General features: G+C 41.5%; 1 protein-coding gene and 1 pseudogene across 1 annotated transcript; one reads left to right on the top strand and one right to left on the bottom strand.

Moving 5' to 3' along the window:
- The first annotated feature begins 533 nt into the window (after positions 1-533).
- LOC149975497 (ankyrin repeat domain-containing protein 10-like) lies at positions 534-6208 on the top strand. Its single transcript, XM_090206648.1, has 4 exons — positions 534-560; positions 1455-1713; positions 1942-2031; positions 5739-6208. The coding sequence occupies exons 1-4, from the start codon at positions 534-536 to the stop codon at positions 6206-6208; spliced, it is 846 nt and encodes a 281-aa protein (XP_090062774.1).
- Positions 6209-6792: 584 nt separating this feature from the next.
- LOC110496792 (putative cysteine--tRNA ligase, mitochondrial) lies at positions 6793-12110 on the bottom strand (annotated as a pseudogene).
- Between the last annotated feature and the right edge of the window lie 2338 nt (positions 12111-14448).

Raw genomic sequence — 14448 nt, 5'->3', positions numbered from 1 at the left:
TTTCCAACTAGTCATATTAAAAATATACAAATATATTCAATTAGATTTCTGAACATCTTGATGTATTGTGGCACAGACAACCCATACTAGTGACATGCACTTTATTACCAGATTTCTTCATTGAATAGTATTGGGAGTCCCTGCTTCATCATACAAGTGAGTTACGACACAAATTAAAGGGTTTTGTTCATTCATGAATTCAGACCAGGATTATCTTACAATCCATGTTGATGCTGTCCATTCCAAGCAGTCATTTGGCCAACATGTCTTTCCTGTGTGAGGCTGTGTTTTACACAGACAGGCCAATTATAGGCAAAGATCCATATTGGGCTACTTGTGTAAACACAGCCTTACTACTTTCACGTTATCCACTTAGGAGAAAGGAATACAGTTCCTTAACTTCAATTACACATTATTTTGGTCTTCTCTGTTCCTGCTTCTGAATATCTAACCTTGTTAGCTATGAATATGGACTGAATTTATATGGACTGAACTTCTAGACCTATTCAATGCCTGAAATACCATATGGGATCATGGCTTTGATGCAGATCGACATTCCGGCAGGGCCTTTCGCTTGAACATTCTCCTGTCCATATCCATGAAGCTTGACGATCTTGGCTTTTCTGTAATGTCTATATTGAAGGGACACCACACCCGGTCTTCACTTTCTCGATGGATCCCACTCTTATTTTTCCATCATCAACCACATCATGAAGATCTAGACTTTGTGGAGCTTGTTGACATGGCATCCTCTTGGCAAGACTGCACCCAGCACCTATGTTTTTGCAGTAGCCTAAGTCTGTCTTTAAAAGGATAGTTTTCTTACATGTGTTAACTCTTCTTACCATGGAGTCAATGAATGATTAATTACAACAATCAACTGTTTGAGTATTGTAGTGAATTTCAAAGCAAAGAAATGCTAACTATTTTAATCCTTATAAACAACTAAGATGCTCTGTCTACATGGTGGGACATTCTACCTTGCTATCCAGAAAATATGTAAACAGAACACTCTTTCTACCAGTTGGTAGAACTGGACTGCGTTCTCTAAAATCTCACTTTGGATGACTTTGCAGTTGAAGCTATGGTCCTTTCATGTTTATCTATACCTACTCTATCTACTGAACTACTACGGAAAGTAATTATTTATTGGATTGTCACGTTTAATGCTACCCATAGATGGACGTTAATCATCTCTTACTGCAGTGTTGGTTTCTACCATCCATTGTCTATTTTTGTTATGTCAGGATAAGAATTGGGTCAGTTTCAGTGTAACACTGAGTCAGTCCAATAATCTGTAGAACGATAGCAGAAGTAGAGCAGACAGGGTTGATTATAGAGAGACCTGTGTGACTTGTCTTGTATGTTCTTGCTTTAGCTTGCAAAAGTTCCTAACTTCGGTCCCATCTCACCGTGCAGCTTAAGGAATGCTAATGTGTATGTTCTTGCTATAGCTTGCGAAAGTTCCTAACTTCGGTCCCATCTCACCGTGCAGCTTAAGGAACGCTAATGGCTTGACGGCGGCAGACCTGGCCCACGCCCAGGGCTTCTGGGAGTGTGCCCAGTTGCTCTCCAACGCTCAAAACCAGCTCAACGGGGAGCTAAGCCACCGCTCTCTCAGCCAAAGCAGGGGTTTCCTCAATGGCCTGGCCAATAGAAAGAGGCTTCTGGACAGCGTGAAGGCCAATCACATCAAGAAGGCCAGAACAGATGGTAAAGGGCCTGTCTAGTCTGTTGCAGGGCCAGAGACATGTTCAAATGTGTGTATTTATCTTTGCCAATATGCTGATTTGATATGAATCAGTTGGACTATTTTTCTAGCTATTTACAAAAACTATTACAACTCGTATAGATACCATATGCGAACAAAATTTGATCTGTAGACATTCTTATAGTAGGTCCTTAACTATGTCTAATGCAGCTCTGTCTGTTGTCCCTCAGGTGTGGACCTGCCCACGTGGATGCAGCATGGCTGTGGGGAGGAGCTGGAGACCATGTATATGGAGTATGCAGCCCCAGACCCCATCTCAGGTGGGACTTGCCTCTCCACAGCCCCAAAGTGCAGGATATCTCTACTGGGGCCTCCATGCAGATCCTATGCCGCTGCATTAACTCCTGTGCCTATTTGAAGTGGTCTGCCTTAAGCCAGTTTCACGCTCTGAATCATGTGTATGTATAAGCTAGGTTGTTATGGTTTAATATCTTGTCAAGGCATCTGAAAATGTTCCATGGTCCAGAAATGCATTAAGCTTCTAGTAATGTCAATGTTATTTATATTTCACCATCTCTGAGAAGCTCATACTACACCTGCATTTCTAGCACATTGAATTTCAAGATGTAGGTATGCACACAAATCCAGACATGCGTATTTTATTCATGGAATCCATTTAATGCATTTTCCCATTCCGTGTGTACCCAAATGCTCTTTCCTTACTGTTCAGTTTGAATGTTTTTGATAGGCCTCCACGATATGGTAGTTGTGTGAATGAACCTCAACAAATTTTACACATTTTGTTTTTCACAAACATCTTTGTCATCCATATTTTGGTAATGCTCTAGTCGAATCCTGTGTAGAAAATATGGATATATCCACATCCCTGTGTAATTTTATGCTTTGGCAACCCAATAATCCATACCTGGAATAAAACTGTACGGCTAATGACTGTATCCTGTAGATTAAGGTTTTCTTGAAAGAGGGTGTTTATGAAAGTACATTGACTGATTACATGGTATAAGTGGCATTTCAAGTTCGCCCCCTACATATTCCCTTCCACCCATACCAAGGTTATTATAGTATACAAAACTAAATAGTTTTTCCAATTTTAGTTAAAATAAAATTAAGAATAGTTTATTTTTCTAAATATCTTTGACTGTATAACAAATTAAAATAAAAACATTCGGCCTCCTGAGTGGCGCAGTGGTCTAAGGCACTGCATTGCTGTGCTTGAGGTGCCACAACAGACCCAGATTCGATCCCAGGATGTGTCACAAGTGGCCGTGACTGGGAGGCCCATAGGGCGGCACACAATTGGCCTAGCGTCGTCTGGGTTAGGGAAGGGTTTGGACGGCGGGGGCTTTACTTGGCTCATCGCACTCTAGCAACTCCTTGTGGCACCTGCTCGCCTCCCGAGCTCGTTGGGGAGTTGCAACGACGAGACAAGATCGAAAAAGGGGGTAAAACACAATTCAAATTCTGAATCTGGTGGATAAATGCTGCCAGTAGATGGCCATGTTTCAAATAAGCTTGCTTGAGCATCACTATAACAACCTAACGGGGGGGGGGGGGGGGAAATTGAGGGTGAGCATGAACCATATGGTGGCAACAAAATGGTTGCAACAAAAACAATGGTGGCAACAAAAGGTGAAACCCTGTATGGGATTTTTTTGAGTACATTGCTGGAAAGAACCATGTATTGTAGTGTCAGCAGCTTGTATGGAACAGGGATAAAAGGGAAAAGCCAACCAAAACCCAACAGCGAATCATACAATTTCAGGCTAAAGACAAGGTGAAGCTATAAGTAGCTGCACGGCAACATTAGGACAACCAACTAGCAGTTTTGAATGAAAATAGCAGAAACATGGAAACCTCATTTCAAATGTGTAAAAAATAAAAGAAGCAATGGTTAATTTATTCATCCAGTCTGGCAATACCACAAGACTGTGTGATGAACCAGGCCTCAAAATTCTACCAGATACCCCACTGGGCATACACTGGTTGAATCAGTTGTTTCCTCGTCATGTCAATGAAATGATGTTGAACCAGTGTGGAATAGATGCTGAATTGATATCTGTGCCCAGTGGGACTTGATACCAAATTTAAAACACCTGCCTCTGCTGGAGTAAACGTGTTGATTGCGTTGCAAATGGATACAGCAACCCATAAAGTTAAGGACATTCTAAAAGCGAGAAAGGACTAACTGCTCTGTTTGTGTACACATCAGCCTGCTTCTATCACCGCTCCTCCAACAAGACACCACATGTGTTGATCATCCTCCATTGGATTTTAGATCCACACACCGGAGTGTTAATTGACTACACATTGGACATACCAGAGTAGAAGAGCCTACTCGTAACTGACAACAGGGCGAACATAGCTTTCCAAACAGGCAAGAGAATACCCTTGAACGACGACAACCAGAGCTGGCCATGATTTTTAAACGGCTTGGCATAAATGTCTGAATCTGAGTCGGACACAGACGATTTTCCTTTTTAAAATCCAAGTCACATTAAGATCCTTTAAAACATAGCCAAACCGTTGACCTGACCCTTCATCTTGTGTTAATGCCCCCAGTGGCAAGATGTGACATCCCCAAAAAAAACTATAGGCCTACGACACATAAATGGCTCCTAGCCTCCTACACATGGGCTACTTTCTGTCCGTAAAATTAAATAATACAAAAACAAAATATATGTGATTTTATAAAACTAAATAAAAATGAGTAAAATTAACTGAAACTAAACTGAATGAAATAAAAATTGAAATAGAAACTAATACAAAATCACAAAACTAGAGTAACCTTGTCCCCATACCCTGTTTGATCTTTTAAAAAAATGAAATAATGAGATACAAGCTGGAGCTTTCGTTTAACTGTGTTTAAGAGCCAAAGGGCAGACTTCTTACTCCCCTGACTGATTCTAAATTCCAAAGGGAAGCAATGGGAAATTAACTTGTTTGTACTATAAAGTTGGCCAGTTGAGATTTTAATTAAGTTGAATCAGTTTCATGAAACATACAACAATATGGACTGCATTGTATAATAGGCTAAATAAGGATTTGTCCTGTATCACTGTATTTGACGACCCTTAGCAAATAATACATTCTCAATGTGATATGGATGGTAGTGATTAATTTGACACAGTATCTTTCAACTGTACATTATAGTAATAATTACATATGTTTATAGTATGACTAGAATTTTTTTTCTATTAATGTTTTGTTACAATGTATCCATTCAATTATTCATCCTTTAAGTACAAATCTAGTTTGACCAGGGGTATGTATTTATGGTACATTGTCATGTGTGTTTGAAAGGCACACCGAGAGAGAATGTATACTCAAAGTACTATACTTTAATGAACCTTTATTTAACCAGGCAAGTCAGTTAAGAACAAATTCTTATTTTCAATGACGGCCTAGGAACAATGGGTTAACTGCCTGTTCAGGGGCAGAACGACAGATTTGTACCTTGTCAGCTCGGGGGTTTGAACTTGCAACCTTCTGGTTACTAGTCCAACGCTCTAACCACTAGGCTACCCTGCCGCCCGCCCCGCACCTATTTGATGACCTTGACGTTATGATATTTCATAGGCATTTAATTACATTGAAATCCTCTGTCTGGGGTAAAGTAATTGTCTGGGTCAAATTCAAAGGTTTATTTTTGTTGTGTTATCCCCCTCTAGTGGCCATAGGAAAGACTGACATGATCACTGCCTCTGTATTTTATACACATTTTCAAACTTAATCTATTCTGTGGTAGAATCAATATTTCCTAAATTATTCTATAAACTCCAAAATACAACAAATTCAGATGTTGGAGGAAAAGTGTGATGGTGTGAGCACTTTTGCAAGCAGAGCAGAGCCACAATGGTAAACGTATCATGAGAATTAGGCAAGGACGTGTTTGCAAAATAAAATCAATATGCTTACCATTTATTTAGGTGTTCATGAACCTGCCACGTGTGCTATGTGCATTCCAACATTGAATCTGACGAGTCATGTCTTTTTTCCCCCACGGCAGATGAACCCAAAGCCACCATGGGTCAGACGAATGGCAACGGTTGGCCACAGAACGGTGCCATCTCCACCAATGGCCACATGCCAACACACCTCAAGGGGGCCAACACTGCCGTGCTGTCAACCAACTTCTCCTCGCCATGGGGACTGCTGGCCGTGGCTACTTCAACTGAAAACGGGCTGTCGTCATCACGGCCAACTTATCAGGAAGCGGAGGAGACCCGGCGGCGTTCAGCCCACGAGATGTGCGGTTCACTACACCTGACGGGAAGCCCCAGCAGCTGCGTGTCCCACCGGCCCTCCTGGAAGGCCATGGCCAGCGACCCGGGGGACACCCTGCACTACGGACACTACCATGGTGTCGGGGACACGGCAGAGGAGCACAGCAGCTTGGTGCACGTCGAGCAGCTTTACGACCAGGCCGTGCTCAGTGCCATTCCTAGGCCGTCATTGAAAATAAGAATTTGTTCTTAACTGACCTGCCTAGTTAAATAAAGGTTAAAAAAAATACTAGTCAACATAGCTACTAGAAGTAATGTGTTAGTAAACCTGCTACAATCACGCAGTACAGTAAAGCCGATTTTCATACCATTCTTCTGCCATTCTGGGATTTATGCTATTACCGGCTTAGCATACAAGGGGGCACTAAAAATGTAAAAGCCCATTGGGTGTCTTACTACCAAAATGCTAACAAAATCTCGTTATTTTTAGCTTGTAAATGTCCACACTCTTGATTGGTAACATAACGTGTCAGTTCATATTGCAAGAGCTCTGATATGTTGGATGACGTCCTCTGGAAGTCGTTGTAAATATTGTAAGTCTATGGAAGGGGGTGAGAACCATGAGCCTCCTAGGTTTTGTATTGAAGTCAATGTACCCAGATGACAAAAAATAGCTGTCCTCCGGCTACACAATGGTGCTACCCGAGAGAATGTTGTTGATTCTACTGTAGACCTTTATTTCAAAACAGTGTGTTTTAAATCAGTTATTTGAAGTGCATATATTTAGTATAGATTTTCTCAAAAGGACAACTTAAAGTTTCACTATTTTTATGAAATTCAGTGAGTAGGATCGTCTTCCCCTTCCTCCTTTGAGGAACATTCCACTGACCTACACACACTAACCCTTATGTGCCCTCCCAAAGGTGCAAGGTCTTTCACGCAGGGTGTCGCAGGCTGTGAGGAGGGGTACCCTTTCTGAGTGTGGTGTTGGACTGGCATGGGTGGGCTCTCCAAGGGGCATGTCTTCCACGGACAAAGCGAAGGTCCGCACATCGCTACGGAGCCAACTGCTCCACTATGTTCTCTAGGGTCCCCGAAGAATCTACAGAATGAGCCTCCTGAAGGTGAAGATAGGTGAGATATGGGAACAAGTAAACCAGTTAGGGTTATGGTACCTTATGGTCCTGTGTGGCTCAGTTGGTATTGCATGGCGCTTGCAACGCCAGGGTTGTGCGTTCGATTCCCACCGGGGACCAGTATGCTCTGGATAAAAGTGTCTGCTAAATTACTAAAATGTAACATAAAATAGTATAATTATTATAAATAACCTGATTTTAAGCCCATAATTGGTGCCATTTTAACCACAGAAAGAAAAGTGTAACGTTTATGGACATTTACCATTAAAATGGTGCACACACACCATGTACACAATCATATGTTGCACTGGAAAAAGGCAGGGATTTAATCCATTCAGTGGTACACCATAAGCCATCACCTTATGAAACACAGGAAAATCTACATGATAAATTGTGTCATCTTTGTAACAATTCAATGCAATGTGTGAAGGTATGACTTGTGATGTTACATCTTATTCAGGTTAGTTGTGCTGACATGCTGAGATGTTGACATTCTTAGCCTGAACCTGTTCCTCAGAGGGGTACGCTACGTTTGTCATGGTTCTCATCTTGACAGGTTACCTTAGTGATGGGCTGAAGATGGCGGTTCCCATGGTAAAACAAGGCTCATGATGGCGTTGACGACCCTTGGCGTATCAAAGTCATCTGACGACGTTTGCTTTGGTTTCAGCCAACCTTGAAAACACAGACGCCAAGGAATTGGTCAAGGTTTATCTGTTTACCGTCTGAAGGACATGGGCTATGGTAGGAAAATTAACTGTTCAACCAGACTTATTAAACATAGACATGAGTGACCCACCTTGTGTAAAATATGCAAGCAAATATATCACCTTGACAAAGGCATCATTGTTAGGAATTTTATGAATAATGACTAAACAATATCCCCATTTGAAATAGAACTGTAACTAAGTAAACTTATACTCTGTTTTATTATATCTGATTAACAATATTAATTCATAAGTGAGGGATTGTGGAGCCTGAAACAGGGGGGTCATTACATTAAATAAATACCATTCCAGCCAGGTTTTTTTTTTAAGTAAGCAGAAAGGGTCATAAACCTATGGTTGAACCACCTCAACTTAGCTCTGGAATGTTCAGATAAGGCAGTGTGTGTTTTCTTAGGTTTTCCATTAGCTGGAACTGTCTGCTGAATGGTGATGGATGAAAACTTCAGAAGGTTTATCTAGAATGAAGTTTTGAACTGTTGGGAGAAAGAATATTTTATAACCTATGATGTCATATTTTGTATATAAACTGTCGTTCGTTGTTACATGGCACCGCGGCTCCGAGAATAAATACTATTATCTATTTTTGATAAGACTGGTCTCTGTCTATTTTATGCAAATAAGAATCTTACAAATTCTCATAAAATAGAATAAGTGAATTCAATTAATGAAAACATATTGGAATTATGAAATTATACCAACAATCATCAAAACTGAAAATTGCAGTAATGTCTCAATCAACTGAGAATGCAAGTGACTCTCCTGATGCGATGTTCCTGAATTAGAATGAACTTCTGTATGTATTCAAAGCTGTACTACACTGCATATAAGTATAATAGCAGAAAGGAGATGTAGGCCCTACCTTTCCCATAATGCCCCCTCCTGCACAGCCTGGCACTGCAGCTGGCCCCTCATGTAGGCCTTGGCATCATGGGTGAAGGCAGTAATGGTTGCCAGGGAGCTCCAGGCTTCGTTCAAGCTGGCGTCACTGTAGTTGATTGCTATGAACAACAAAAACGATGAGCTCAACATCACTTGAGTAAAATGAAAACCAGTGTACCACAAAAACCACCAAAAAGTGTTCACACCTGATCTGTATTTGGTCAGCAGGAAGAACATTTGGAATTCATTGTCACGTGCGCCGAATACAACAGTGAAATGCTTACTAACCAATAGTGCAAAAAAGGTATTAGGTGAACAATAGGTAAGTAAAGAAATAAAAACAGTAAAAAGACAAAGACAAAAAGTGAAAAACTGTCGCGAGTCTATATACAGTAGCGAGGCTATAACAGTAGCGAGGATACATAGACACTGGTTAGTCAGGCCGATTGAGGTAGTATGTACATGCAGATATGGTTAAAGTGACTATTCATATATGATGAACAGAATAGCAGTAGTGTAAAAGAGGGGTTAGCGGGTGGCGGGACACAATGCAGATAGCCCGGTTAGCCAATGTGTGGAAGCACTGGTTGGTCGGGCCAATTGAGGTAGTATGTACATGAAAATATAGTTAAAGTGACTATGCATACATGATAAACAGAGAGTAGCAGCAGCATAAAAGAGGGGTTGGGGGGGGGACCCACAATACAAATAGTCCGGGAAGCTATTTGATTACCTGTTCAGAAATCTTATGGCTTGGGTATGTACATACAGTCACTGTGGGGACGACGTGCTCAATGCACTTATTGATAAAGCCAGTGACTGATGTGGTGTACCCTTCAATGCCATCAGAAGAATCCCGGAACATGTTCCAATCTGTGATAGCAAAACAGTCCTGTAGTTTAGCATTAGCTTCATCTGACCACTTTTTTATAGACCGAGTCACTGGTGTATCCTTCTTTAATTTTTGCTTGTAAGCAGGAATCAGGTGAATAGAGTTGTGGTCGGATTTACCAAATGGAGGGCGAGGGAGAGCTTTGTATACATCTCTGTGTGTAGAGTACAGGTGATCCTGATTTGATTTCCCTCTGGTTGCACATTTTACATGTTGATACAAATTTGATAGAACTGATTTAAGTTTCCCTACATTAAAGTCTCCAGCCACTAGGAGCGCCGCCTCTGGGTGAGTGGTTTCCTGTTTGCTTATTTCCTGATACAGCTGACTGAGTGTGGTATTAGTGCCAACATCTGTCTGTGGTGGTAAATAAAACAGCCACGAAAAGTATAGCTGAAAACTCTCTCGGCAAGTAGTGTGGACTGCAATTTATCACAATATGCTCTACTTCAGGCGAGCAAAATCTTGAGACTTCCTTAGATTTCGTGCACCAGCTGTTGTTTACAAATATGCACAGACCACCCCCCCTCGGAGTGTGCTCTTCTAGCTTGCCGGTGCAGCGTATATCCCGCTAGCTGAATATCCACGTCGTAAAGCATAATCCATCGAAGTGGGCATCACAGTCATGTTTATCATCTTTCAAACTAAATAAAACCGACTGAAACAGAAAGAGACTTCCTTGGACATGTACAATATGAAACGATACTGTCCGTTTTGCTACGGTGTGCCCTACTGAACACAACCTACATGTCACAGGACTGTGGAGTCCTACCTGAGTGCAAGAAGTAGTTCCCTTACTGGCCACACTGGCAGTAGGCCTCACACTGAGCTAGCATAGTGCAATGGTGGAGCATTCGATGTGGCAGCCGGGTCTTCTCTTGCCCCAGGGAGACTTCCAGGGCTGCTCCTGAGGCTTGGAAGCCTTACACAGGGCAAAATCCCTGCTGTTCCGTTTCTCTGTGTCCGCTAGGAAACAGTATGTTAAAGCTTAGTTCCTACCCAAAGCATGTATTAGTTAGTCAATCATTGCCTTGCTTATGGTCTTAAAGTAACATACTGTAGACTGTAGTCTTCCAAACACAACAGAAGTTAGAGTCACTGTGTGACAAAAACATGTCACAATGAAGTGATGTAAACACGTACCAGGCTCACCAGCTGCATCTCCAGCACCCATAAGCTTGCCGTAACAGTCCCCGATGAACCTGATATCGAAATGCACGTCCCTTGCAGCAGAATGAACACACGGAATTCAGATTCTGCAACTATTTGCAAACTGATCTTGCCTTGAGAATGTAACAATGACTTTTACATATAGACATACCTTGTTTTGTGGCATAGGCGTGTTCAATTCTGATGATGCCCTCGATGAAAGCCACGATTTGCGGTATAGTCTCAGTGACCCTCAAGTGCACAGCAGGAGGAAGAACCTTGAAAAATATAAAGAAACATGCATATCAAATATATGTGCAGTAATTAATGTATGCAGGGTAAGTACTATATAGTACACAGCTAACAAAAGCTCCTTTCTTCCACCCAACAAACATTACATACTCACACACCTTCACGGCTAACATGTCATTTTTAAATTCCTCTAAGGGCATTCTGGCCAGGATTGTTGGAGACATGATTTTCTGCAATGTCAAAAATATAATAAAATTATGAAAATTACACCAATATCATCAGCACAAAAGCATCTCAATTATAGGTGCTGCATCAGAGGTATAATAAGCCTACCTCCAAAGCTCTTCTGATGACTTTATCATCGATGTCTGATGACCATGACATGGATGACATTAATGCCAAAGACCCTGGATAGATCCATCTGGATGATGTCAAATCTGACATAGGCGCTATGAGAGAGAGAAAAGCTCAGCGGTATCAGTATAGCAAAATCAACTTATCACATTTCATTTTTGTATCATTGAAAAAAATACTTTGAGAGTGGGTTCCCCAGGTGAGCATGGTCATAGACAGTGGGTCCACAGCTATACCTGCAATTACAGTACAAATAATTACTACCGTCAATACCAGTAAGGTCAGTTGTAGTAGCTATGTGAAATCCCATGTTTTCCATACCAAGTAGCAATTCCTTCCTGAGCCAATAACAATGGATCTTTCTGGTTGTGGGAGGCTGTTGTAGGTCTTCAACCCCGTGTAGTTAGTATCCTGTTGGTCGAGTCCATTTCTTTCCGCCCCTGTACATGGTGCACTGGGTCTGAAGATCAGTTTGCTTGGTGACACTAACGTTGGCTGAGTGTCCTTGGAGAAAGCATACCCGCTTCTTCATTTCAATAGAAGCGGCCTAAATAGTGTATTGCAGGGCCACAAGGTAACAACTGAGTGCAAAATAATAGGATGTAGCTGGCGGTAGTCCACAGTCCCTTGGGTCTAATGTGACAGACAAGTAACTAGCTAATTTGACAGTTCTCAAAATAGCTAATGTTGATTAGCAGACAACTCAACTGCTAACTCCAAATGTGTCGTTCAGTCGTCCGTTGTGCCTGGACGATACCTCGACATGCTTCAATATTATGAAAGGCCGATTTGGTCTTAAAGCACGTGGTCAAAACGCAATCTTTTTAATGCTACGCGTGTAAAGTAAGCAGGTGCAGGCGCTAAATTAACCCCTATACGCGTCAAATAAGCACGTGCAAATGTGCTTGCAAGCGGTCCAACATGTGCTAAATAAACGGATGCAAGCGGTCCTGCACACATCAATTATTGACGTATGTATTTGATTGTAAAGCGCAAGTGTGTAAATTGAATCTTGACAGCTGCTGTACTCGGAATTACAAAGTCGCATTCCGCTCACAACTAGCTTCGTACAATACATCCAGATTGCGCGAGCTCTGCTATGATATAATGGTAGTCCGCAAACCAACGTTAAAGGTGCATGCCGCCAACTACTGTGTTTGGTCAATCACGGTTTATAACATTTCTAAATCATCCTACCTAACTCAGTACCTCGGAGAAAATAAAAAAGAGCCCTACTAACTTCTAATAGAATCTTACCCCATCCCCTAAATCCTTTCCCAACCTCGTCTAACATCAATGGCCATACACTTTCCCTCTCTTTAACATACTTACAACAATATAACAACACGCTCCACCTTTCACCGACCATACACTCCAGACACAAACCATTCACATGCTTGCCAACCACATGTAATCACAAGTTCAATGTACAATTTCTTAAGTGCAATGATGCAATGTTTTTTTTTATTTTTATCCATTTTATAATAAGGCTGTAATGTAAGAAAAAGTGGAAAAGGGGAAGGGGTCTGAATACTTTCCAAATGCACTGTAAATACTTGTGCTCAGAGTCCCATCTATTCTGCTACACATCTGTCAAAATGGCTCTGATGTTACATTTGGGCTCACCTCTACCCAGTGGAACATTAACATCAATGATATCTTGTTTCAAAGCTCTTGGCTAGCTGGTCTACAATTTCATTCCCTTCCACACCCAAATGTGCTGGGACACAGCAGAATCAGTCTACTGTACCCATTCTCTCAATTCATCATAACAACATTAATACTTCCAATAGTAGGTCACTCCTATTAGATTTACCAGATGATTCAATACAGACAGAGAATCTCAGCATACTATAATTATAATAGGTTGTACTTCCTCCACCCACTGGAAGGCAACTATTATTGCCAACAGTTCAACTGAGTATACTGACAGTGCATCTGTTAGTGCATCTGTTAGTCTTCTAATGCCTGCTCCTGTGCGCCTACTATCTGGGTCCTTGGATCCAACTGTGAAACATTTCTACCAATGTAATTGTTAACCAGTTTCCTTATATCACTGACTTCTGACCATTCGTTCCTTTTCTCTACCAAGGTTAGATCAACAACAGGATCTGGGAGTAACCACGGAGGAACATCCCCTATCACAAAGGGCTAACCTGCAACTCCCTCAAACCACTCTCATCAGCAAGCTTTCCAACTGTCCAACCAAAACCACTGCCTCGTCTACTAGTATACTTTAATGACCATGTTTTACTCTGTCTGTCCAGCTTCTGAAGCCAAGTCTTCGCCACTGTTATCCCGTGAGCTCACAACAACACTAGTCACCACATCACTTCACTAATGTCACAAACCTGTCTGACGCGGGAGGAACTTAGCTGAGACAACCCATAAAGCGAAGATTGTCCCAGACACACAGAGTTTTACCAAACATTAGGAAGACCTTCTTAATATTGAGTTGCACTCAATATTTGTCCTCAGAACAGCCCCAATTCGTTAGGGCATGCTCTACAAGGTGTCAAAAGCATTCCACATACTCCAATACTTTATGCTTCCCACAGTTGTGTCAAAAATCCTTCTTTAACCTGTCTCCTCCCCTTCATCTCCACTGATTGAAGTGGATTTAACATCTAACATCAATAAGGGATCATAGCTTTCACCTGGATTCACCTGGTCAGTCTGTCATGGAAAGAGCAGGTGTTCTTAATATTTTATATGCTCAGTGTATAATTTGCATTTGTATTAATTAGGTATCCCCCAGCTACTCTTCCTGGGGTCCAAACACACCAAAGCACCCACATTACATATAAAACAAAAGATATAACAGTGAACTGTTTGCACTGAATGAGCTAAAGATAAAACAGTACATCATATAACATCCCTACACCACCAAATATCCACAACACAAAATGTTCAATACCACCATACAACAATATCACAATGTGTGCGTATGCATGTGTCTGTACCTTTGTGTGTGTCTCTTCACAGTACCTGTTGTTCCATAAGGTGTATTTTTACCTGCTATTTAAATCTGATTCTACTGCTTGCATCAGTTGCCTGATATGGAATAGGGTTCCATGTAGTCATGGCTCTATGTAAACTCAGC

Source organism: Oncorhynchus mykiss, chromosome 18 (assembly GCF_057628025.1).
Source record: "Oncorhynchus mykiss isolate SJ-2025 chromosome 18, ASM5762802v1, whole genome shotgun sequence".
NCBI classification, from domain to species: Eukaryota; Metazoa; Chordata; class Actinopteri; order Salmoniformes; family Salmonidae; genus Oncorhynchus; species Oncorhynchus mykiss.
This window is presented reverse-complemented; position numbering and strand designations above follow the sequence as displayed.

Bases quoted from the DNA above. Each gene is read 5' to 3' on its own strand.
- LOC149975497 (XM_090206648.1), top strand. From the start codon at position 534: ATGGCTTTGATGCAGATCGACATTCCG. The intron at 561-1,454 runs GCAGGGCCTTTC...TTCTTGCTATAG, and splicing joins TGATGCAGATCGACATTCCG to CTTGCGAAAGTTCCTAACTT. The intron at 2,032-5,738 runs GTGGGACTTGCC...CCCCCACGGCAG, and splicing joins AGCCCCAGACCCCATCTCAG to ATGAACCCAAAGCCACCATG.